Genomic DNA, 23,155 nt, shown 5'->3' on the forward strand with positions numbered 1-23,155 from the left:
ACTACTCTTGCAAGTCAGATGCGGAAGTACTGTGTTCCCCATACTCTGGTTCCTCAACCCCTCACTTGTCGGTTTCCCAGGATTGAGTCTTCTCATTTCTCACCCATGACTACATGATTTCTGAATATTTACATTTCAGCACATGCGGCCATACCTAGTGGAAAACTTGGGATCCCGTCTGCTCTCCCCTAAATAAGCCACTAAGGGCCGGATTAGTAGTTAAGTGGGTGACCATTAGCGAATACCCGGTGTTGCATGTTTTTGATTTCTTTTTAGGTTATTTCCTCCGTCTTTTTTGTTTGTCTCGTCTCCTGTGTATGATTAAGAGTCCCCTTTATCTTTGTTGAGTCCTTGATGTTGAATCATTCTGATTTGAAAGGTGTTTGTAAAATCAATCTGGTTCCTATCCATGCCCCCCTGACCATCCCATCATCTGGCTGGTATCAGATGCCAACCTCTCAGCTCCACCTGTGCAGTATTCAGGTGTAGTGGGTAAGATCTCGGATCAGGCCGGAGGTTCCACCTGTCCCAGCGCCAATCTCATGAGGGTGGATGAGCCTGAAGACTCAAATGTTACCATGAAGCTCATCGCTGGTGAATAGGTTCCTAGCACTGCTCATGGAGAAGAGTTTGGAACACCTTGTACACACTCATCACATCAGAAGCTCCCTAATGTCGATTCAGGTCTTCTTCAACACAGCTTGATCAACATGTAAACAATCGAGGCATGGTGGTGAGAGGAGACTTTATTTCAGGCATATGTCTGTACATAGATATGTATATGCACCACGCCGTTGTGAAGAGGGCTTCTGGGGTAATGATCCAAGTCAGTATACTTGCTTGACACCCAGAACTAGTTTCTTTGGTTTTGATGGAATCTGCCAGATTTGACTCGGCATAAATGATCATTCTTGTCACCCACCTACCTAATTAGTCGAATCTTTGGGACTGCAAGCTCAACAGGAGGGACAAGGAAGTCATGTCAACTAAATCCATAATCCAACCATCCGCTGATTTTTGAGTACTTCAACAAGTACAGCTGGTGGCAAGGTGCCTCAACTGAAACCTTGTGGCACTGAGTATATATTCACGCATACATCTCAAGGCAATGGGTGGGTCCTTCTCTCGAGGCTTGTGGATGGAGATTATCGCTCTGTCCCTCCTTCCTACTTTGTGGTGTTCACACATGCTCACCGCTCCTGCCATCAGTATTGGGGTTAAGCTATGACTCGGCACAAACCCCTCGATCCTTCCTTGTAGACTTTTGCTCTGAGTGTCATACATAGTGTCAGGTACGCCACTTTGCTGGCTCTTTTCCTATTCAGAACAAGATTTGCAATCTCTCGACAAGAGAGAAACTCAAACCAATTGGGCTTTTCCCCCATTTTCTTCATTTCCCTCAGGACCCACTGCATGCAGCTTTTGTGAGATCAGAATTCCCGCGCTGCTGCTGCTCCCCTGCTCCGCAAAAATCGAAGCATAGCTTCAGCTGCCCCAAGAGAGGTTGCATATTAACTCCTGTCAGCATCAGACAGTCCATTTTTGCAGGTGACTAACAGTATGTGAATTGGAATTGGCTGAAGAACGACGTCTGACGGCAAGTCTCGTGTCCTATTACGGACGAAGAGTATAGTCTTTGGACAACGATGAAGTCACCACATCCAATGGCCTGCTTACAGATGCCCACGCTACCCGTAGGTTCAGCAGAGCCTGAATTGCTGCCGCTTATCAATACTCAAAGCTACAGCTGACTGATCTCAAGGAGCCCATTTCTGGCCCAACTGTGGTTGGGTCTGTCGACGCCACCAAGGAGGGAGGTAGGGTGGGGGTCGTGTCGCAGTCGTGGATCGATCTGCTTTCACGAATCGTATCACCTAGGGTCTGACGGCTAAACTTGTCGCGTTTTCTCCTGTCCCAAGTCCTTGCTACAGCCTTCATACAATGTGGGAGTCCGTCTCATCGACTTTCACGCCTTGATTTGTTTGAACTATCGCAAGCCACTGCGGGCAGCATGCATGAATAGGAACGAATGGAGCAGGAGAACTTACAACCTTGGAAAGTCGTCCCCAGGCAGTCACGGCATATATCGACGCGGGATGATACGCACAGCTGTCCTAGTGAGACCCAAGGAACGGGAACTCCAGCCAAAAGTTCCAAGGCTAGGGAATGTCTCACCATGTAGGCCGTGGACGACGGACAAGCCCATTCTTTTCCCAATCTGTCACAATTACGCGGCACCAGGGGGAGGAAATGCCGTGTCCAATCGGTTTGCTGCGGACGCGGTGCCGCTGCAAGCCTCAACGTTCCATCTCCCAACGACTGCGCGACCTGCTTGTGCAAAGATGGTCCAGGACGGCGACGTGGTGCTTGCTGTTGGGCTCGTCTGCCGGATGCCACCCGAGGCGACCGTGAGCGAAGGAGAACTCTTTCACAGACCTTCTCAGCTCCTGTCGGTGGCGTCCCCAGCCTCTCCCCTTCGAAGTGGAATCATCCCTGTAATGTTATGGCAGGACCGGCGAGCAGATGACGTCCGGGCAAGACAATGATCTCCTGCGATTTGTTCATTGATCAGCGTTGGCAAAGCTGTCACGTATTTGTGCCGCCGCTGGGATTGGCTCGATCGCGGATGAAGCACTTGGGCTTGCACATCGGCCTCAGGGGACCAAGGGTTGGCAGGTCGGGCATGGTGGACGCTGTACTCACACGCGCCATTGTCTCCCGTATGATCGAGCTCGCGGGACGAGACGGATCAGTCCCGAGCCACACCGCCCCGCCCCCCCCCCCCCTACCGGTGCGGGAAAGAAGCAATTGACGACAGAAGCAAGTTGGGCGCGAAGAAAACACACAAGCGCCTCCTACACGGGGACCCACAGCGCACTTAAAGTGAAATACGATAAATGTCTGGCTCCACGTCACTTACGTTGAAGCGCCGGGACCTCAGTGGCCGAGATGAAACGAGGCTTCCAGGCGAGCGCATCCGCTTGTGTCCTGCAGCAGTGACGTGCCACGACATTATAGCAAGTCTTACGCACGCCCAACACAGTGATGGGCTTTCCCCCCCTAATTTTGCCCAATGAACAATGCTTTTGTTCTGACCACCTCACCTGCAGCCGCACCCGTTACACGGGTAGAAGGGGCTACACCGTCACAATGTGCCGTCCTCCCGACCCTGGACCGCCTCAGATTTCGACATGCTGCGAGTTGCACACCTCGACCTTAAAGGGGCTCTTAGGTCCATAGAGTCGAGATGCGACTGGAAGAGATCGGGTACGGTACTCGAGAGGGATGGGTGGTATTCGCTGACTGTGCCTAACATCAAGAAGTCTAATGACCACATACAGATCTTTGGGACAGCCGGCTCGGAGTCTTTTGCTCCTTCAGATCTGGTCGTCGTCTGCTGTGGGATCGGTCGGTCCTCACCCTGGGGGCACACTCCACTTGGGACGCGGCAGACCCCTGCCCGGTCAGAACGGGAGAAGACCCATATAAATAAATAAGTATAATACAGGACAATACTTGGGCCTGCAGGGTCGCGGCAAGGGAAAAGCAAACATGCCACGCACGCAGCAGCAGCAGACCGTTTTCGCTGAGCGGTCAAGCATAGAGACGCCATCCGGTAGCATGCCAACCGGAATGTACCGGAAGAGGAGGGAGAAGCAAAAGAGACGAGCAGGTGCAATCGGCATCCAGGGTCGAGACCAAACGAGGGAGGTGGAGCCTGTTCACAGCAGCCCGATCCCCGATTCTGTCTCGGGCGTGCATGTCAAACGGCGAATAAGGTCGGCCGGGGGGATGGCGAATGCATTGCATATGCCACTCCCGCACCTCAAGCCTCCACGCTTGCAGCCCTTCTTCGCTCGCCCACCTACATCATCCTCACATCGTGGGTCAGCGTGTGCCATGACTTCTACTTGGCTGCTGTCCTTTTTTGTACCCAGCCCAGACGCATGTGAGGTGTCACCACAAGATCTCAGCCTAACGTAACTTTGAATGCAGCGCATCCACCACCGCTCCCGCAGGCCAGGAGGGTCTAGAAGGGCGAAGCCTGGCTGGGTCCACGATCATCCAATACACCCCCCAACCCTTACCTCAACGATGATGTGACATTCCCTCATCCCTTACCTCTGCCCTTGAGGCCACTGGGTTTCCCCCCTCCTCTCTCTCTCTTTCTTCTCTTTTCTTCTTCTACTTTCTTCTTCCTACCTGCCTGCTCCAGCTGGTTACCCCCCCGGTACCTCGCTCTTAAGCCCTAGCACCTGGTGACGCTGACCTGCAATTCTTGTACAGCCCCGGTACCATCCTTGGAAGCCCTTTCTTGCTTGTACCGGATGCTCTCCCTGCTTCTTCGGTTCCCGTCTACATCTTCTTCCTAATGGGGAATCGGCTGGTCCCACATACAAGGCATGGGAGTCCCTTTTAACCTAGCATCCTGGAGCTCAAGTTTGCTGCTGAGGTACCTTGCTTAGTACTTGCTGCCCTTTTCTCCACCCCCATGCTCCTTTTAGCCAGTCATGAGGAGTAGGAGACATGTCAGAGAAACAAAAGCAATAGCAGCGTTTCTTTTCCCTCTACCTCCCCTTCTGTATTTCTCTCCCCCCCCCCCCCCCCCTTCAACCTTCTCATGGCTCAGACATCCCTGCGAACGAAAGCCTGTCATTATTGCTTTTGCCGCTGGGAGAGGTGGGTAGGCGAGGTTGGGGGGTTGGGTTGGCTCTCGTGTCAAATACAGGCCGCATCCCGTCTGTAGCCCACGATGGATGCACCCTCCCGAGGCTACCAATAATCCTCCTCCTGTCCTTGCCGCGAGGCCTGCAACGAGCAAACAAAACCCAAGCAAAAAGGTGGATATTCCAATCTATAGGTTGGGAAAAGAAAACATCCCTCAATCATTTTTTCCTTCATTATTTTGTTTTGTTCTCGCTTGTCATCCTCTCGGTACCCAAAGGCACCCGTTGACTGTCCAATTTGGCTCTTCTTCATGTGTTGTTGTGCTGCCCAGTCTCTCAAGTATAAAGAGGAGCGAGCCGTCGAATGCCCATCATCTTTCTCCCTCGCTAGACTTTGGGACCACAGAACCTATTCAAAATCCTCCTTATTTCTCCGTCTAAGCACACCTCGCACTCGTTCCAGCTTTATCCTGTGACACACACACGCGCACGCACACACGCACGCACGCACGCACTCGTTCGGGGCAGCCACCTAATCAGGACCTGCTTCTCTTATCAAAGACAATCTCCCAGCTGTGCATACAGACAGGTTCTCATACCCAACGCCTCTTTTACATACATCACCTCTCAGAACAAAGCCAACTACCCACCACCACCACCAACATGTCTTCATCACGACACGGCAGCTCTCGCCCCAGCAACAGCAGCTCTCGCAAAGCCAATAGCGGCACACATGAGAGCAGTGTCTGGCAGAACAAACTCGAGGGTAAGCACTGACTTTGAATTTCCCTGGCCCCCAACCTGGTTTGCCCATACATATATACACACAACTTTCATCCCAACCAGCATACAAAGTTCAAGGCTAACAGAACCACACTAGGCGCCTGCCGCGAGTACGGCATGGCCGTGCCAGTCTTCCACATCTTCTCCGACAGACGAGGTCAGTCCTCACCATCAAGTGGTTCAAGAGGCCATATTCCTTTTCCCCTTAGCACTCACACACTCTCTCACTTTCACATTACACCCACCACCAGCCGACGACAACTTGTGGCGTCCCTCATCCTGGGGTTGCCGTGATGGAGGCGCAGAGACCACAAGAGAAAGCAGGCAATAAGACCTTATCTTCTACAAACCCAATTTTCTCACTTTCTCCCTACACCTCCTCGAGACTTGCAGCCACAAGAGACTGACTCGCAACATCTCTACACACAGGGGGCCGTACAGCCTGGTCCAGCCGGGTGACCGTCTGCGGCCAGACAGTCTCGGCGCGCTACTGGTATGACGGCAAGAACCTGAACAATGCCAGGGAGGACGCGGCCGAGGTAGCTCTGAATTGCATCCAGGCGTCCGCGAACGCGGCTGCATCTTCCTCGTCCTCGTCTTCACCCACCAGCAGCCGCAACGTCTGGTAAATACGTTCGGTCCATGGTCGCCGGTACTCCATCACCCAGCGGGTTTCCCTATTTTGGCTGCTCGCCGAGGTATGGTTGGGTGTTAGGCCTCGGCACAAACCGCTTTGTTTTCTTGCCTCGCTTGTCTCTACTTTAGAGGGGGGGGGGGGAGTGGGGGAATTCGGGTTAGGTGTTCACACGCTCAACATGTGACAAGCCACACGGTTCAAGTTGAGAGGCGCCACCATCACAGTACTTTTCTTCTTCTTGGCTGCCAGGGTGGTGCTTCGCAACATTTCTCTTTTTCTCTTTTCCTTCCTTTCTTCTCCATTTTTTGTTATCCCCTTCTTATTTTTCCTTCCTCTGTGTCTCGATAGGGGTCTATACGTTTTACTGGATCTCGCCTTTTCATTTCTTAGGGGCGTGCCCCAGCCAACCAGCCACACGGCTGTTGTGTTTTTGTCTGAACTGTTTGTGCGACTTTTGCTCGTGGTTTTCTTTCTCAAAAGATGCGGGAGTTGGGCTTTAGAAAATCATCGGGCAGACGGGTTGGGCTTCACCACACGGGAATGGAAGGAAGGGGGCATAACAGGGGGGAATCTTTTATCAAGGATCTTTCGTTCCGGCGCACTATTTTTTTGGGCTTGCCATGATTTCTTTGTCTCTCTCATTTTAGTTCTTTGGCAGGGAATCTCTCGTTCTGCTGCACAAAAACAATCACCATCGTTTCCTCCAATCCTCAATGTGCCGGGGTCGTTTGTGACGTGTCCCGTGAGCTGCATATGCCTCTCGCCACGGGGAAAAAGGAACGTCAGACGCGTGGCTGAAAGGGAGATGGGCGGATGGCACCATGAAAACCCCTGGCGGCTTGATTGCTTCTTTCTGCCATCGGTGATATGGCCAAGTCGATGTGGACGTAGCCGGACCACGGCTTCCGCAGCGTTATTGACAAGGCCATTCTTAGCAGGGCAAACGCGCCAACGACCTGTCACATTCACGACGACGGTGGGGCCCCCGGAAGAAGGGGAAGCAAAAATTGACAATTGAGCCAGGCCACGGGCAAAACAAGAGGCGAGCCTGAAAGAAGACCAGGCATTGTGAGATCTGAGATGGGGTGTGCGACGCCCCGTCATCTCGTTCTCGCTCTCCTTGGTCACAGAGAGCTAACGTTGAGCAGACCAAAAAATCTCCTGACCTCATTTGCGTATAGCCACCTCGACAGACAGGGGGGAGAGAAAAAGAATGCGACACTGGGAAGTTGAATTTGCCAGCGCACTCGCACTCGCTCGCCTGGTATCCGGGACCCAATTGATGTCATTCTTCGAAGGAGTCATGCAGGTCATCTTTGCCCTGAACCCGATGATGTATGTACGTGGTGTGTCCGGTTCATGATCGGGAATAATCAGTCGTATGACGACGTCGTTGAGCTGAGCTCGAGGAACCAGCCAGCGCCTCCACGGGTATGGGGTAAAAAGTACACCGAAGGTACATGAGATCTCACTCAGCCTGACCTCAGTCTATTGTTCCCCCTTTCCCCGGACTGCCGGGGTTAGAGATGGGCTCGCGGCTTGACACTCGTCGTCATGTTTTGCGCCTATGCGGCCCAAGAGTCCTGGAAATTGGGAGGCTTGCTTGCGCTCGTACCTGGCTAGCGACATGATGCCTTGCAACGTCCGCCATACAGTAGGCCCTGCGCGCCAGGTGTCAATGCAGCATGCACCTGCAGCATGCTGGTGTCAGGGCTGAGTGGCTGGGGCATCGGAAAATTCGGGCACCAAAGAAGCTTGCTCTTGCAGGACGACCCCCTGTCTGGCACACGCCTCGACCACGACCGGCCAGACGGCCCTCTCAAAACTAAGTGAAAGCCTCAGGCTGTAGGTTCCCATGGGTTCCATGGTTGGCCGGCAGGCGCCAGACTGTGCCGTTGCATCAGTAACACCCTCCATACGGAAGCATGAACTGTTCACTCCCTCTCGGCTAACGGCCGTAGTGAGGCAGGTGTCTCCCGAGTTCGCCCTGTAGTGTACTTATCCACCCACGTTGGGCATGAAAAGAAAGATACCTGGCCAACTGTTAAAAAACTCAGAAATGTTCCGGACCTGGGGGGGATCCTGTAACTGCGGCAGGTGGCGATCCAAGAAGGACGGGGAAGAGTAAGATTCAATTTCCGGGCCGTTGGGAGTCGCGCCGACGGTCGCGTGGCATACATTCCGGGTCTAGCATGATTCGATGTTGCATTTGAGCACTCAAGGAGCGCTTGCCAATTCGCTTTCTGGTTTTGTTGAGCACAAGGCGATGCATTCGAGCTTTAGGACCTTAGGGGGGACAACTCAACTTCGTGTGATGTCACACCGGTTGCTTAAGCCCTGCTCACTTGCAGACACTAGCATCACCCATGTGAGGGATCCTGTGGAAAGAATCCCCGTGGGAAATGATCAGAACCTTTCGGTCTGTGGATTGCTCGCCGCCGAGTAACTCCGCCAGTCCGAGAGCAAGTGTGACGTAAATCTCTAAGCTTCAACAACCCGGGGCGGAGGTCGATAGGGCTCCGTGCGTGGAATCCCCGAGCCGCGCAGGGACGTAGCAAAAAGCCTTCCCATGATGTGTTAACCGGTGAACGAGACCGGGAATTCTTTGCTGCAGGTCGGACGCCCCTGTCCGTGTCTGGGATCGTATGGTGCAGACCACCGGTGGCGGACCCGCAGACGCTTGTCGATACCGACGAAACAATTTCTCAACGCAGCGTCGACGGCTGGCTCAATTGGCAAAAGCTGGGCGCATGTTGAATGGTTAAGGTTAGGTTTAGAGAATGAGCTACAACCAGCGAGAGTTTTGTGAAGGTGAATCGGAAAAGAGGATAAGCAATTCGGGTCGGGAGGGAAGATCAGACCCAAAGATTCCAAGCAGGCGTATCCCTGCAAGTAAACCTTCGATCACGTGCACAAAAATTTGGCAGGCGCCGCCCATGGTGTCTCTGCGCAACCGCTCGAACAAGCTCCGTAGCGACCTGGTGAGGTTGCTGGTGATTGCTACCAGCGCGTTCCCCCAGAACCCTCGACACAATGCCTCCAAGACTTAGCATATGGGGCGCATGTCGCTCCATTGTCTCTAGGACGACGAGACCACAAGCACAGACGCAGCCCACAAGGATAGCTGCTCTTGCGAGGCATTACGCCGGCGACACGGGATCGACACCACCCTCGCAGTCGAACAACCCCACTACCGATGGCCCACGAATACCAGGCATTCCGGCGTCGATGATGAGACCAGGGGAGCGGCCTCCTGTCAGGGAGGAGGATGTGCAGATGCGCGATCTGACAGCAAATGAGTCCGCCGTCGAGCAGCTGCAGATGACTGCTCATGGTCTGGATCCCTTTGGCATGAAATACACGGGCTACAAGTTCGAGGAGCCACCAATGCCCAAGGACAAGCTCCCTCGTGCGGAATATCACATGCGGTACCGCTACGAGGAGGGTATTTCTCAGATTACGAGGCTGCTCATGCGCGATGGCAAGCTCAGCAAGGCGCAGAGTGTTAGTTCCGCCACATAATGTGTGTTCTGGTGACTGGGGGTGCAGTTCTAACAAAAGCATGCAGGACATGGCCATGATCCTCAACTTCCTCCGAACCTCGCCCCCTCCGAGGATCAACCCCCAGCGGCCCCTCCTCCCTGGCTCTCCACCCCCCGAGCACCTCCCCCTAAACCCGAACCTCTACCTCATGCTCGCCGTCGACTCTGTGGCACCGCTGATCCGGATTCGCGGGTATACTGGTCTGGCTGGTGGAGGTAAGGCGCTCGAAGTTCCCACGCCCATCACGAAGAGAGCACGGAGGCGTGTGGCCTGGCAGTGGATCATGGACACGGTCAACAAGAAGCCATCTATGGGGTCTGGCAAGAAGATGCTGGCGCACAAGATCGGAGAGGAGATTGTGGCGGTGGTGGAGGGGCGATCTGGTGTCTGGGATAAGAGAAATGAGCGGCACAAGCTTGGCACGAGCGTAAGAGCAAACCTCAACTCGCCCGCTTTGCTTAAGAGGAGGCTGTAGAGAAGTGGCCATGCTGCTGAGGGGCGGCATTGAGATGTTGGAAAGGAAAAGGTTACGGGCAAGTAACATCCGCGCGTGCGGGCTACTCCTCGCCGCGGATTGCGCATCACGATCTCCTGTAGCGCGGGCTTGGTTTAGCTCACAATTTTGCTTGCCTATATTCGGCCACGGACGGTTGTCGGTACACAGTTAATGCAGATTGCGGAGATTTAGGCCTCGATAGAACAATGATCAGGTGCATCTGCGCACGTCCGCAATAGTTGATAGGCAATCTTGGCTTTGAGGCGCAGCACCGGTGAAGATGCACTAGCCAGTTCCATAATACCGCCTGGAGTAGCCGCCCCTGCGAGAATCAGTCACTGGTCCTCGGGGTATGTGATAAGAAGTTCCTTGTGTCATACTGTGTACTCCATACAGCGCAACCCCACCTCAAGCATTTCTTCGTCTCAGCAAGAGAGGTCTCGAAGCACTCTTGGGAGACCGTGGCACGTCTAAGACGGGCCGTTATGTACATGGTGAATGCATAATAGTCTCTCTCAGGGCGCTCACAAGCCCCCTAAATGCCTAGACCCTCCCTCCAATAGAAACCCTACTGGGACCTGGGCAGGGATCGTGGATTGCGGGAACGCTCCGAAATGGCGGGGTAGTTCTACCAGCGTACCATATCAGCTAGCTGAGCAATTGCCTGCAGCGGCACCTGTTGTGGTAGTAGCACCGTTCCCCATCTCGCAGCGTGTGTGGGGTTCTGGGGTTCCGTTGGATCAGCGCCGTTGTCACCTGTGTATGTACTCTAGAATGCCACTGTGAGACGAATATGAGATGTCACCAACGTTCGAGGATTTTCTCATTGATCTGCTTGTTACCCCGCGGGAGAGGGGCACACTCGGCAAAAGGGGGTTTTTTTTTTCTTCTTTTTTTTCCAAGAAGATGGCAAGACTTCTCCCAGTTTCTTTGCCCCCTTTCCATCTTCTCAACACCCCCTCAATCTCGGCTGAAGTCTTAATTTCATGGCGATCTGATCAAGCGGCTTGCCCAAGCGGAGTCACTTTCCAGCAGGCGGGAACCTGAACAGGGAACAGCTTGGAATAACGTTTGGCGGAGCACAGACCAGCTAGAGGCTGAGCCTGTCCGTCGGGTGCTGCCCAATTCTCAACACCACCATCCATCACCCAGCGGCAACCAAATGATACTTTGATCCTTCTTGTTCAGCTCGTGATAACAGACGCAAACTATCCAATCTGGACCACTCTTACACAACCCTGCTCCTTTCTCCCTAGTCACTGCTCTCAATTAGACGACTTCGTTATCTTTTCTGTTATCTCGATCAAGGAGAAAAAACAACAAGTTCTTAAGATTCGACTGCGCTTTTCATCACCTCTGGCCAACGCAATCCACGGTACACTGCTGTAGTCTGCAGTGCATCATCAGTCGCCTGCGGTGCCGAAGACTTGGCAGGATATCTCACCTGGCCATTGCTGGGCATCCGCTCACCCCCTCACTCAGCCTGCCTCGAGCCGAGCAGCAGTCGGTCCCAAGACAAGCCCCTGCACACCCTACCGCGGCCACGACCTCGTTTTCCCCGACCACGTATACCTACCTGCCTGACCCCGAGCAGACCAAGAGACGACAAGAAAGGACCAAGGTGGTTGTCTGCGAGCAATCTCCAAATCACTCGGCGGCCACTTTTGCCAGATCATGCAAGGTGCGACCATGACCTGAGGGTTGTATTGCAAGCATCAACCGTTGTCTGCCCTGCGATCACCGCCTCGTCTCCTTGTTTACACACGATGCTCTGTACTCCTCGACTGGACCACGACATACTCACTACTCGACCACAAATCATCCCCCGCTAGTTACGGCTCTTTCGTAACAGAGATACCGATATCATTTCCGACATTTTCGAACGCGCCTACCTACCGACAGAAACGGAACAGGCCTTGTCTACATTCTTGAACCGGACTCTACTTGACGGCGCTGGAGTATCCTCGAGTACAGTGTCGCACGCCCACATTTCGTCTTGAATACTCTTGTCGGCTCCCGCCTCGACCATCGCACACGATTCTGCCCTCGTGAATAGCCCAGGGAAGAACGCTCTCTACAGAGGTCACTATGGCCCAACCGTACGGAGGCCCTAGGGCCCCTCTAGGCGCAAAGAATCAGGCTAGGAAGACCATGAGCATGGAGGCAGCCTTGGAGGAAGAGAGACTCGAGGTAGAGCAGCTAGTTGCTGCTCGGAATGCCGCTCCTCGACCTCACAGTGCCCTCAGCAACGCTAGGTCTTCGTCCCCCTACACACCTCGATCTCCAGTTAGGAGCATGCTGGATATAGGTAAGCAGGCCGTCTTTCCACACTTGGGTATTCTCCGTAGCTAACAGGGCCGATTTGAACAACACCAGGCGGCCCTCCCAGAGCTCTCTCGCAGGCGCCTGTCCGGAGCATGCTTGATATGGACAGTCCTCCGCCTTCCGCCTCTGCAACAAAAGCCGTCTTCAGCACTCCATCGTCGCCGGTTCTCATGTCGAACCAGTTGGCGAAAGCCTCAAACACCACGCATCCCAGACACATGTCCGATGTCTCGGGCCAGTCTGTCAGCTTCGGCCCTAGATCCACTGCCAGCCGCGATCCGACCTCCCAGTTCAAGTTCGGTGATATCGTCACGAGCCAGGGCCAGGTGTTACCCAAGCGCGTCTACCAGGGCAACAAAAAGGACGTCCAATCACAGTCCTCGATGTCGCACATTGTACGCGGAGGTGACGTACCCACCATTCCACTTCCCGGTGATAGAGGCCGTCACTCCGTGGCAGGTCCATCGATGCGTGTAGGAAGCAAATCCAGATCTCCTCACTCGCGTCTTGGTGCGCGGTCCACCTCACCAGGCAACCCCCTGATCCATGGTAGGACCATGAGTCCGGCGGGTAGAGCGTTGCTCCAGGAGGCCTACCCGGGGGTGGACATGAACAATGCGTACCGCAAACTGTCAGATCTTAACCGTCTCCGTGCCGGTGGGCTCCTCGCCAATTCCGTGGGCCGCAAGAGATCGGACGACCAACCTGGCGGTGGAAGGCTTGTCAAGGACTTCCTGAGTCCTGATGGCGACGAAATGCTTGACGATAGCAGCGATGAGCAGGGCTATTCGTCTCAGGAGGAGGGCCAGCGCGGGCGCAAGGCAGCTAGAGACTCCGACAAGCCTGCCCAGACCCCCGAGGCGAGGCAGATCAAGAGCTTGCTGGCTGCCGCCGAGGAAGAGCGTGAGTTGCCCTTTGCCCCATCTTCAGGCTCGTTTGGTTAATTCTTTGAAAATGCCTTTTTGACTGACAATAACAATCACAGGCATCAATGTCACCAAGCAGGCTCCCAAGTACCAATACCGATCGCTTTTTGACGACCCTGAGATCACCGTCACAACTCCTTCGGGTGAGGTGTCGAAAGAGTCAAAGTCCAAAAAGGTGCATCCCGCCACAAATTTCGACGAGGGCCCACCCTCCGGCGCCAGGACCCCCATGGACTCTGACGATGAGGCGGATCTTGTCGATATCAAGCGCGCACAGAAGCTGTCCTTCTCTCAGACTGCGATCATGAACACGCCAAATGCAGCTCGGGCTGTTCGTATCATCTACCGGGGAGACTATGGCCAGGTGAGCCAGGCTGCTAAAGCAGACGGTCGCGACCTTCGTAAGTATATCGTCGCGACTGATCTCAGCGACGAGTCTACACACGCTCTGGAGTGGGCGGTCGGTACGGTTATGCGAGATGGCGATACCATGATTTGCCTTTACTGCGTCGACGAAGAGATCGGAATTGCACCCCGCGATGGGTCCCAGGTACCGGACGAGCGCAAGGCTATGCGCGAACAAGGCACGGCTCTGAACACAATCACGGCCAGTAAGGCACCAGTCACCCCCGGCGGTAGCTCCATTGAGCTGCAGAAGTCGTCGCTTGGCCACAACTCGGAGTCTTCGCTCAGCCCGGCCCGATCCAAGGCTGAAGTTGAGCGCCACATGGCAGTTCAGGATATTACTGAGAGGGTCAAGAAATACCTCCGGAAGACTAGGCTTCAAGTCCGGGTTATTGTCGAGGTACTACATTGCAAGAATCCTAAGCACCAGATTCTGGAGATTATCGATGTCGTCAGCCCAACTCTTGTCATCCTGGGCAGCCGTGGACAGAGTGCCCTGAAGGGGTATGTTTACCCCCCATCCATCTACCCTCCCGCCTCCCTCGCGAGCATTTCATCTCAGCTAACGAACGTAACAACTGCAGCGTCATTCTTGGCTCATTTTCTAACTACCTGGTGACCAAGAGCTCTGTTCCTGTCATGGTGGCTAGGAAGCGTCTGAGGAAGCAGTCCAAGTACAAGAAGATGGCACTCACGCAGGTCAACAACATCAACAACCCGACAGCAAGGAGCCTGGCGAATGCCAAGGTCGACTAGGTGCGGACCTAACCCTTCTGATGGCCCTTTCGTCTTGCCGGGCGTGTCTTCAGACGGGATACAATGATGCGAATAGCGATGTGGGCCTTATGAAGGGGGCGAAGCTCAGAGCTAAAGGCTTACCGGGGGCGGGGGGTTAGGTTTGGCAAAGGAAAAAACAAATGGTTATGAAAGACATTGCAATTCGAAGGTTTCGGTGGGAGGAGGGAGGCAGACAGTCAGGGGTTTGATAGTTTGGAGTTTCTTTGAAGGTGTCTACATCTCTTCTCTCTGCCAGCGGCCATGACTTGATGATATTCTTAGCTTTTGGCCATCTTTGTATGGACCTGCTAGCAATAGGTTTCCAGCGACTTAACGTCGACAGAAATTTTTGGCTAGTATCTTGGAACCCATTCTCATCATGATCCTTGAATGTCGTCGTGAGCAATTGGAAATGACTTGGTGACAACAAATTTGCAGCCACAACACATTGTTTTGAGGACAAAGACAGACAACGTCTGTGTTCCAGAACAGCACATGGAATTGCACTTGGGTTCAACATCTCCTACTGTGAAACGATAACAATGCTCATAGTCATTTGTTCTTCTGAGCGTGGTCATCCCATTCTCCTTCCCTACTGTTAGAGGCCAGTACACATATTCAAGAATATCGTTTGGTGACCACAATCCTTCCGCAAACACGATAATCCTATTGTCATCACACAGCAGGAAACGGGGAAAGAAGTTGCACGTATCTTCGCTGGAGTATTTATTCCACTCGAAAATCTCCTTCTCTGTTCCTGCTTTCCTATCTCAAACACAGCTCCTCAGCCCCCGTCAACTTCTCTTGCATCTATTCTGGACTGAGCTCCCTCGACAGGTCGAGGTTAGCCTGGGACACATAGACAAGAGACGGTACGCACGAGACCCAAGTTTCACTTTTTGTTGTCTTTTCTCTTCCTGGGCAGGCGAACCGAACCAAGCCCGTAACGCTGCGCAAGGGCTGGCCCCTGCGCACATGGCGCCGGTCAATGTTACCACCTACCACACGGTGCAAAGCCGTGATGATCAGTCTGACGAGAAGCAGCAGGCTTTCCGCGACAGAGTCATAGTCGCTGTGATCTTCTTTTGCATCGTCATTGGCTCGCTGTTTTTCTTCTTGTGCGTCAGGCCTTGCACTCCTTGGTTGCGCAAGTTAAAGAAGAGGAACAACAACAACGAGAAGGAGAAAAAGAGGGATGATGGTCAGAAAGCCGACGATATCGAGCTGAGCGACATGGGCCCTGCTTCTCGCGACCGTGATGTGACCACCAGGGCCATGGCTGATCCTACTATTGACCCATCCACCAAACAGGAGCTCGCCCCAGCGGTTTGCGACCTGTGCGGCGATGACTTGGAGCCTGTGAGCCCTAAGCCCATTCCCAGCACGAAGAAGTTCACCCCACAGAACCTAGTCGGCAAAAACGTGTCCTCGGGCATGAAAACGGGCCTGCAGCTGGTCCTTGTGAACAAGAACTTCACGATGGGCATGTCGCGGTCTCCTGCTCCGTCCTGGAGCCACAAGGTCGGTTCGCAGCGCAGCTTCTCAGTTCCAGAGCTCCCTCTGCCTCCTGACGATAGCCTTGCTGTTGAGGACCGTCGGTCTGATTCTACAATTAGGATCAGCGCTGCTGGATTCGAGCCGATCAGCTATGAGGGCGTTGGCGGCTTTGCTGTGTACAGGGGTCCTGCACGGCACCAGGGCCCTGAACAGCCTGCGCAGTGTCCTCAGCCTCCCCAGTATCGGTGGCCGTTCTCTGATGTTGAGACGGACGAGACAGATGTGAGTGAGTCTGAAGTTGAGTCGATCCCCAAGCTCTTCTCTGGCTTCGCTGGAGGACCGGATCTCACCTCTGACAATAATCATGACTCTGGTGTTGATGATGAGGGCGATTCTGTTCTTGAGTCAATCTCGAGCCTCTTCTCTGGTTTCTCTGGAGGACCGTATGCCATCTCTGAGACCGCCTCGTCATCTGGTCCTGGGGGCTCTAGTACGAGCGTGGTGGACATGTCCTCTGATCAAAAGTCCCTGTCCACTGGGCAGCAGTCAAGTGAGACCCAGACACTGAGTATGAAAGCGTTCAGCTTGTGAAGATGGTCACGAGATGGATAGAAATGGCCTTCCTCAGCCCCTTGTTGGAGGTTGCAGATCTAGTGACTTCTACATCGCGCCTACAGAACAGAGCCCATTGTTGTTAACTTGCCCTTCTGGCTCGTCTCTTCCGAGTTCCGGTACAGAATGCTGTCAGGTGGCGGTAACATTCAAGAGTGAAGTAGAACGTAGTAAATGAAAGATGAAGATTTTTTTTTTTTTTTTTTTTTTTTTTTTTTTTTTTTTTTTTTTTTTTTTTTGCAACATGAGACACGCCTTTTGAATGTGACATGTAGTGGTGCTGAGAGACCGGTTGAACAGGGCCGAAGAGCCTTTTGTAAGTGTGATGACACTGGTGAGGATGTCGATTCTTGTTTTCAACTTTGGCGTTCACATTCAGGGATGACGGCTGCAGAAGGCGTCTGCCAAGCCTGAGCTTGGCACTGCGGGCAGGGCTTGGTTCAGAACCCTGATTCCCTAGACTCGATGATGGACGTGCTGTGGGCAGGTGTGGCAGGGGCTTGGGCACAGGACATGGATGTGAGCCCAGACTTTGTTCATTGCATCCTGCTGCTCGACATCAGCCCTCAACACCGTGTCCGTTTTTGAGCGACCCTGAATCGTTCGTTTCACTGACAACAACGAAATCAAAACCTCATTTACAATCCTATTTATTTTTTCTTCGTATATACTAAACCTAGACATCTGTTGGACTCACACGGGCCACCTGTGAAGAACAGACGAGACTATCCTCCCCCCCCACCGCAATCCACCTCTGCCACCGCATCGATGAGGCCCGTGTCTCAATCATCGCGGTGAGATCCCCTTATCATGGCCAGCGGCGCCTTGCCGAAGACGAGGTACAGGAAGGACAGCAGAGCCTCGTTCAGACCAAGACGACCTGGACAGCAACCCCTCTGGCGGAAATGGGACCTGCGCGGGGCGACCCGAGGTAGAAGCCGCCTGGTTCTCTATCTGCTCATTTTCGTCGTCGTGGTGCTGCTGGTACCAGTGCCTGGAGTGAGTTCCATCCGAGAGCTTGTCGTTAGCTCGCTGTTCTCTCCGTTCTCCGAGCCCAGGACGACACCGGCGACAGGCGTGTTGAGATACATTGATCCGTTGATAGGCACGACGAATGGAGGTGAGCACGGTCGCGCTTGGTCGGTGCGCTTCCGTCATGACGCTGACCTCTCTCTGCAGGACATGTCTTTCCCGGTGCGACCATGCCCTATGGTAAGTTTGGAAATAATAATTCATGGACCGCTGGAGAGGTACTCGAGCTAAATGGTGTTTTCAGGCATGGCGAAACCTGTTGCCGATTCAGTTGACAGGAGAGAGAATGCCGCTGGCTTTGTACAGGATACCAGCCTCATCAGGGGATTCTCGCAACTACATGATTCAGGTAAGGCCTCTTAGATGCCTCATTTCGCAATATATATGAATATATATACTGACAAACTGCGTTCACAGGGACGGGAGGGGTATGTTACTTGGCTCGTGAAGCAGCTTGATAATTGCAGCTGACAATAGATCCAGAGCCCTTCGATGGGAAACTTTCCTCTCTTCGTCCATCCGGGATGTCCGCTTGACGATATCACCATGTGCAGCTATGGCGTTACAACCCGTTCCGTGATGCGCTGGCCGTATTCGGCGCGGGCTAAGCCGGGCTACTTCTCCATCCGGCTCAAGAATTCCGTCGCAGCAGAGATGACAGCTTCGGAACACGCGTCGCTGTACCGCTTCTCCTTTCCCGACAAGGATGACTCCGAGAATGGACAAGGCGTCGCGGTTGAGTACAGCCCGCTCATCCTCATTGACCTCCAGGATCTCGACAACAGTCGCCACAACGGAGGCGTGCGGGTGGACGCAAAGGCCGGACGCATTACGGGCGATGGCGACTTTCGCCCTTCTTTCGGCACAGGGAACTACGAAGCCTACTTCTGTGCAGACTTCAAGGGCGCCAAGATCCGCCGGTCTGGTACCTTTATGGGAGACAAGCCCAACGCTGATCGTCAAGACCTGGAAAGCGACTCGGCGGGCCAGTTTAACGTGCCAACCGGCGCCGCAGGCGGGTGGGTCCAATTCGAGGCGCCGCGTAAGGGTGAAATCCTCGCACGCGTAGGCATGTCGTTCATCTCCAGAGAGCAGGCGTGCGCCAACGCAGAGGCGGAGATCCCTAAATTCAACTTCGAGAAGACGGTGAAGAAAGCTGAGGATGCATGGGTGAAGAAGTTGTCGGTCATCGAGGTCGATGAGACGGACATCGATCCGGCGCTCCTGGTCACGTTCTGGTCGGGACTCTATAGGACGATGCTCTCGCCGCAAGACTACACGGGAGAAAACCAACTGTGGGACTCGAAGGAGCCGTACTTTGACTCGTATGTGGCCGAGCTCTAATCACCCCCCCCCCCTCCAACCGGCGGGCTCTTTCCGTCATTGAACGTCCTGCTGAATCTAATTATTCTTCTTAGGTTCTACTGCATTTGGGACTCGTTCCGAGCACAGCATCCTCTGCTGTCGATCATCGACCCGGTCGCACAGACAAGGATGGTGCGCACATTGATCGATATCTACCGATACCTTGGTACGTGAACGACTTCGTGTTAGGCTTGGGCACGTGAGCTGACTTCAGGTGTGTGTGTGCAGGCAAGCTGCCAGACTGCCGGATGAGTTTCTCCAAAGGCTTCTCACAAGGCGGAAGTAACGCGGACGTGGTGATTGGCGATGCTTATCTAAAGGGCATCACGGATGGCGTCGACTGGGCGACCGCTTACGAAGCAGTCATCTCTGACGCGGAGGGTGAGCAGGCACTCCACATTGCCAACAAGATCTAGCAACTAACGGTGTATTGTAGTTGAGCCCCAAAACTGGAATGTAGAGGGCCGAGGCAACCTGGTCAGCTACCACGAGCTCGGCTACATCCCATGGGACGACGTAGACCACAACGGCACAGGACGCAACACGCGCAGCATCTCCCGGACGGTCGAGTACGCCTACGAGGACTTCACGATCGCCCTCCTCGCCAAAGCGCTCGGCAAGGATGCAGATTACCGAAAGTACATGCAGCGTAGCAAGAACTGGCGGAATCTCTGGAATCCAGAACAGAGCGACAGCTATGTGCAGGGGACCCAAGAAGTAAAATGGAGCAACTTCAAGGGCTTCCTGCAGCCTCGCCTGCTCGACGGGACATTCACTCAACACGACACCCGACTCTGCAGTCCTGTGCACGAGATGCACAAGTGCTACCTAGATACACGCTGGGGCACATACGAGGGCAGCCCGTGGCTGTACTCCTTCTACGTGCCACAGGACATGGCGTCGCTCATCCAGGCCATGGGCGGAAAGAAGCCCTTTGTCGAGCGGCTGCAGTACTTTCACGAGTCGGGCATCATCTACATGGGCAATGAGCAGTCGTTCCTCCCCGTCTTCCAGTTCCACTATGCCGGCCGTCCCGGGCTGAGCTCGTACTGGGCGCACCGCTACATACCGTCTCTGTTCAACACGACTTATGGCGGGATTCCCGGCAACGACGATTGCGCTATGGGCGCCTTCTCGGGCTTTGCCATGATGGGCTTCTTCCCAGTCGCCGGGCAGGATGTCTACCTGCTCACGCCGCCATTCTTCAGAGAAGTCAAGATCCGTGCCAGGAACGGGAAGTGGGCCGTCATCAGGGTGCTGAACTTTGATCCGACGTACAACGCCAAGTATATTCAGAGCGCCAAGCTGAACGGCAGGCCGTACTCTAAGAGCTGGATCACCCACGACTTCTTTATGAAGGGCGGTGAGTTGGAGTTTGTGATTGGCGTCGGGGAGAGCAGCTGGGGGACGAAGGAGGACGACTACCCGCCCAGCTGGCCATGGCCGGACGTGAAGGAGTAGAGCTGCGCTGACAAAAGAGGAAAATATGAGGAAGGATGCATTGTGGAAAAGCCTTGGGATGATTCTCAGTCATCCCGGGTTTCTTCTCTCTCTACTAGGCAATGAAGAAAAGCATCAATTTCACCATTAGAAAACAGACCCACTGGTACTTAGCATCGCGCTGCTCATCATTGACACCAGTGCGAGTATCTACAAAATAAACGGATACATAGACTATAATCAAAGCATGTTTCTTCTTGATTCTTTCATGTTACGACCATGATAATTGAGCCAAGTACGTAGCTAGATAAGAGTGTTGCTACCTTTTGTCTTTGTCTTTTCCCAAGCCATGCAGGGGGTAAGCACGTGATGGCGCGAGAAATAGTTAATGCACCCTAGACGCGACGCGTTGGATGTTTGTAGGGGCAATGACCTCATAATTTCGATGACTTTTTGCTCGTGTTCTTTGTCCCTGAACAACAACCCAACTTATCTGGTTCCTGCTCATACACTTGCTATTCCTTTAAATACGTAAAGATGCCAGCGGCAAAGCGGAAAGCCCCTGACACTCCTCTCTCCGAGCCATCCGGTCGCAGGCGGTCGGGCCGTATCAGCTCGTCGGGCAAAAAGAGCCAGTACTTTGAGGGCGACTCGCAAGAGGACGAGGACTCTGATGACGCCTTCGAGGTAGAAGAGCATAGTACTATCACCAGCAATAAGTCTCAGAAGAGGAAAAGAGGCAGGCCGTCGAAGAAGCAGTCGCCAGCTGCGCAGAGAGCCGGCCGCAAACGGGCGAGGGACGAGTCCGAGGAAGAGGAGGATGGGGATGAATATGCCGAGGAAGGCCTAGAGAACGAGGACGAAGATGAGGATGAGCTGGACGAGGATGCAGAGCCACGAGTCACCATCATCCCGTACAAGAAAATGAGAGACACGGGCGGGGTGCCGTACGAGGACGACAGGCTGCACAAGAACACGATGCTGTTCCTAAAGGACCTCAAGGCAAACAACAAGCGCTCATGGCTCAAGTGTTGGTTCTCTCCCTACATGATACAAGCTCTTCCTGGTGGATTTCTCCTGCCATGATTTGTCCACAGCTGACCAGCCTCTCTTTTCACCACAGCCACCGATGACGAGTACCGCCGGTCCCTCAAAGACTGGAACACCTTTGTCGAGACCCTCACCCAGCGCATCATCACCGCCGACCCTACCATCCCCGAGTTGCCCATCAAAGACGTCGTCTTCCGCATCTACCGCGATATCCGCTTCAGCAAGGACCCGACGCCCTACAAGCCACACTACAGCGCCGCGTTCTCGCGGACGGGCCGCAAGGGACCCTATGCCTGTTACTACGTGCACTGCGAACCAGGCGCGTGTTTTGTCGGCGGGGGCACCTGGATGCCTGATGCGGGACGCCTCGCCAGGCTGCGGGCGAGCGTGGACGAGCACCCACGGCGGTGGAGGCGGGTGCTGGGGGAGGAGGGGTTCAGGCGGACGTTTCTGCCTGGGACGAGGCAGGGGGATGTGGAGGGGTGCGTGAAGGCTTTTGCCAAGTATAATAAGAGTAACGCGCTCAAGACTAAACCGAAGGTGAGTGTCTGGGTCCTTCGTCGAGAAAGTCCTCCGGGGGGCGAAGGGGGAAGAAGTTTGCTGAAGAGCGGAAGATGTACATTGGGGACGCTTGGGTGGATTTTGATTTCATTTTGTAGAAAGGTTGCTGACTCTTGTTTCGTGCGATAGGGCTTTGACGCTGGTCATCGGGATATCGAGCTACTAAAGCTGCGCAATTTCACTATTGGGAAGAAGGTTCCTGATAGTATTTTTACAGCGCCGGACGCTCAGGATCAGATCACAGCAATAGTACAAGCCATGGTTGGATATGTGAGTATTATAGCTTCGACTTTGTGTATTATTCCCATCCTCCTTTCATCATTACTGATTCCTCATCATACAGATCACGTTTTTGAATGATATTGTGATGCCGGATCCTAATGTGGACAGCGACTCGAGTTCCGACGAGGAGGACGAAGAGGGAGAGGAATGAAGATGGCTTTCATAAGAATGAGGCAGTCATCGCGACAAGCCCTTTTATTTTGGCGGTTTCTAAAGTGGTTGTTTATCATAGTGGATTGGACCTTATGACAAAGTCGTATGATTGCAGATGGTGGATATTTCAATGTTTGAATCACGAAACGACGCTCAGCCAACTGCACAGAAAATCCAATCGTCCATAGCATAAGAAGGTCTCAGAGTCAGCGTGGCCATGGCTTCTGAGAGTTCTGTGCGTCTGGCCTTCTTTGTATATGGCAATGACCCACCTCTCATGATGTGGCTGAGTTGTGTATTACTCAAGTAGTTACTAGGCAGGAGGTATGTGATACTTTCACCAGCGAGTCTTGCTTCCAGAGAGCATTACAGGTCAGGTAGAATCCTGTCCAGACATGATAAATTCAATGTTTATTCGTGCTTGTTTGCATGCCATGATGATGTGACCTCGGTCTTATCTTCTACGAGGTTTGTGTCGACACATATTCTCTACGCATGGTAGCCAGATAGTTGGCTGTCCCGCCGATATGTCTCAAGACTGAGTATAGTACTTAAGTACCAAATATGTTCGTGCACAATATTGAATCGTTGAGTTGCTGCTCTT

General features: G+C 53.6%; 6 protein-coding genes across 6 annotated transcripts; all 6 read left to right on the forward strand.

Annotated features, from left to right (window-relative positions):
- Positions 1-5,549: 5,549 nt before the first annotated feature.
- On the forward strand, positions 5,550-6,016 carry M406DRAFT_235225 (uncharacterized protein; the record flags this gene model as incomplete). Its single annotated transcript, XM_040916014.1, has 2 exons — positions 5,550-5,607; positions 5,880-6,016. Coding segments are annotated over 2 exons (195 nt in total), but the record flags the coding sequence as incomplete, so codon positions are not given.
- A 3,347-nt stretch (positions 6,017-9,363) lies between these two features.
- M406DRAFT_95072 (uncharacterized protein) lies at positions 9,364-10,363 on the forward strand (the record flags this gene model as incomplete). Its single annotated transcript, XM_040926291.1, has 2 exons — positions 9,364-9,591; positions 9,656-10,363. 2 exons carry the CDS (start codon positions 9,364-9,366, stop codon positions 10,103-10,105), a joined length of 678 nt encoding a protein of 225 aa, XP_040772781.1. The 3' UTR covers positions 10,106-10,363.
- Positions 10,364-12,277: 1,914 nt separating this feature from the next.
- Positions 12,278-14,929, forward strand: M406DRAFT_348012 (uncharacterized protein; the record flags this gene model as incomplete). Its single annotated transcript, XM_040922354.1, has 4 exons — positions 12,278-12,445; positions 12,529-13,354; positions 13,437-14,286; positions 14,367-14,929. 4 exons carry the CDS (start codon positions 12,278-12,280, stop codon positions 14,536-14,538), a joined length of 2,016 nt encoding a protein of 671 aa, XP_040772782.1. The 3' UTR covers positions 14,539-14,929.
- A 605-nt stretch (positions 14,930-15,534) lies between these two features.
- On the forward strand, positions 15,535-16,647 carry M406DRAFT_74734 (uncharacterized protein; the record flags this gene model as incomplete). The annotated part of the gene is made up of 1 exon (XM_040925763.1): positions 15,535-16,647. One exon carries the CDS (start codon positions 15,535-15,537, stop codon positions 16,645-16,647), a length of 1,113 nt encoding a protein of 370 aa, XP_040772783.1.
- A 1,223-nt stretch (positions 16,648-17,870) lies between these two features.
- Positions 17,871-20,526, forward strand: M406DRAFT_74735 (family 92 glycoside hydrolase; the record flags this gene model as incomplete). The annotated part of the gene is made up of 7 exons (XM_040925764.1): positions 17,871-17,880; positions 17,945-18,049; positions 18,118-18,128; positions 18,184-19,025; positions 19,119-19,231; positions 19,294-19,446; positions 19,502-20,526. The coding sequence occupies 7 exons, from the start codon at positions 17,871-17,873 to the stop codon at positions 20,524-20,526; spliced, it is 2,259 nt and encodes a 752-aa protein (XP_040772784.1).
- A 475-nt stretch (positions 20,527-21,001) lies between these two features.
- M406DRAFT_281903 (uncharacterized protein) lies at positions 21,002-22,643 on the forward strand. The gene is made up of 4 exons (XM_040918461.1): positions 21,002-21,535; positions 21,629-22,095; positions 22,246-22,386; positions 22,460-22,643. The coding sequence occupies exons 1-4, from the start codon at positions 21,043-21,045 to the stop codon at positions 22,547-22,549; spliced, it is 1,191 nt and encodes a 396-aa protein (XP_040772785.1). The 5' UTR covers positions 21,002-21,042; the 3' UTR covers positions 22,550-22,643.
- Positions 22,644-23,155: the final 512 nt, after the last annotated feature.

This window comes from Cryphonectria parasitica (genome assembly GCF_011745365.1).
Source record: "Cryphonectria parasitica EP155 unplaced genomic scaffold M406scaffold_8, whole genome shotgun sequence".
Classification (NCBI taxonomy): Eukaryota; Fungi; Ascomycota; class Sordariomycetes; order Diaporthales; family Cryphonectriaceae; genus Cryphonectria; species Cryphonectria parasitica.

Coding starts and splice junctions, on each gene's coding strand:
- M406DRAFT_281903 (XM_040918461.1), top strand. CDS start 21,043: ATGCCAGCGGCAAAGCGGAAAGCCCCTGACACTCCTCTCTCCGAGCCA. Junction 22,096..22,245: donor CGCTCAAGACTAAACCGAAG/GTGAGTGTCTGG, acceptor TTCGTGCGATAG/GGCTTTGACGCTGGTCATCG. Junction 22,387..22,459: donor TACAAGCCATGGTTGGATAT/GTGAGTATTATA, acceptor CTCATCATACAG/ATCACGTTTTTGAATGATAT.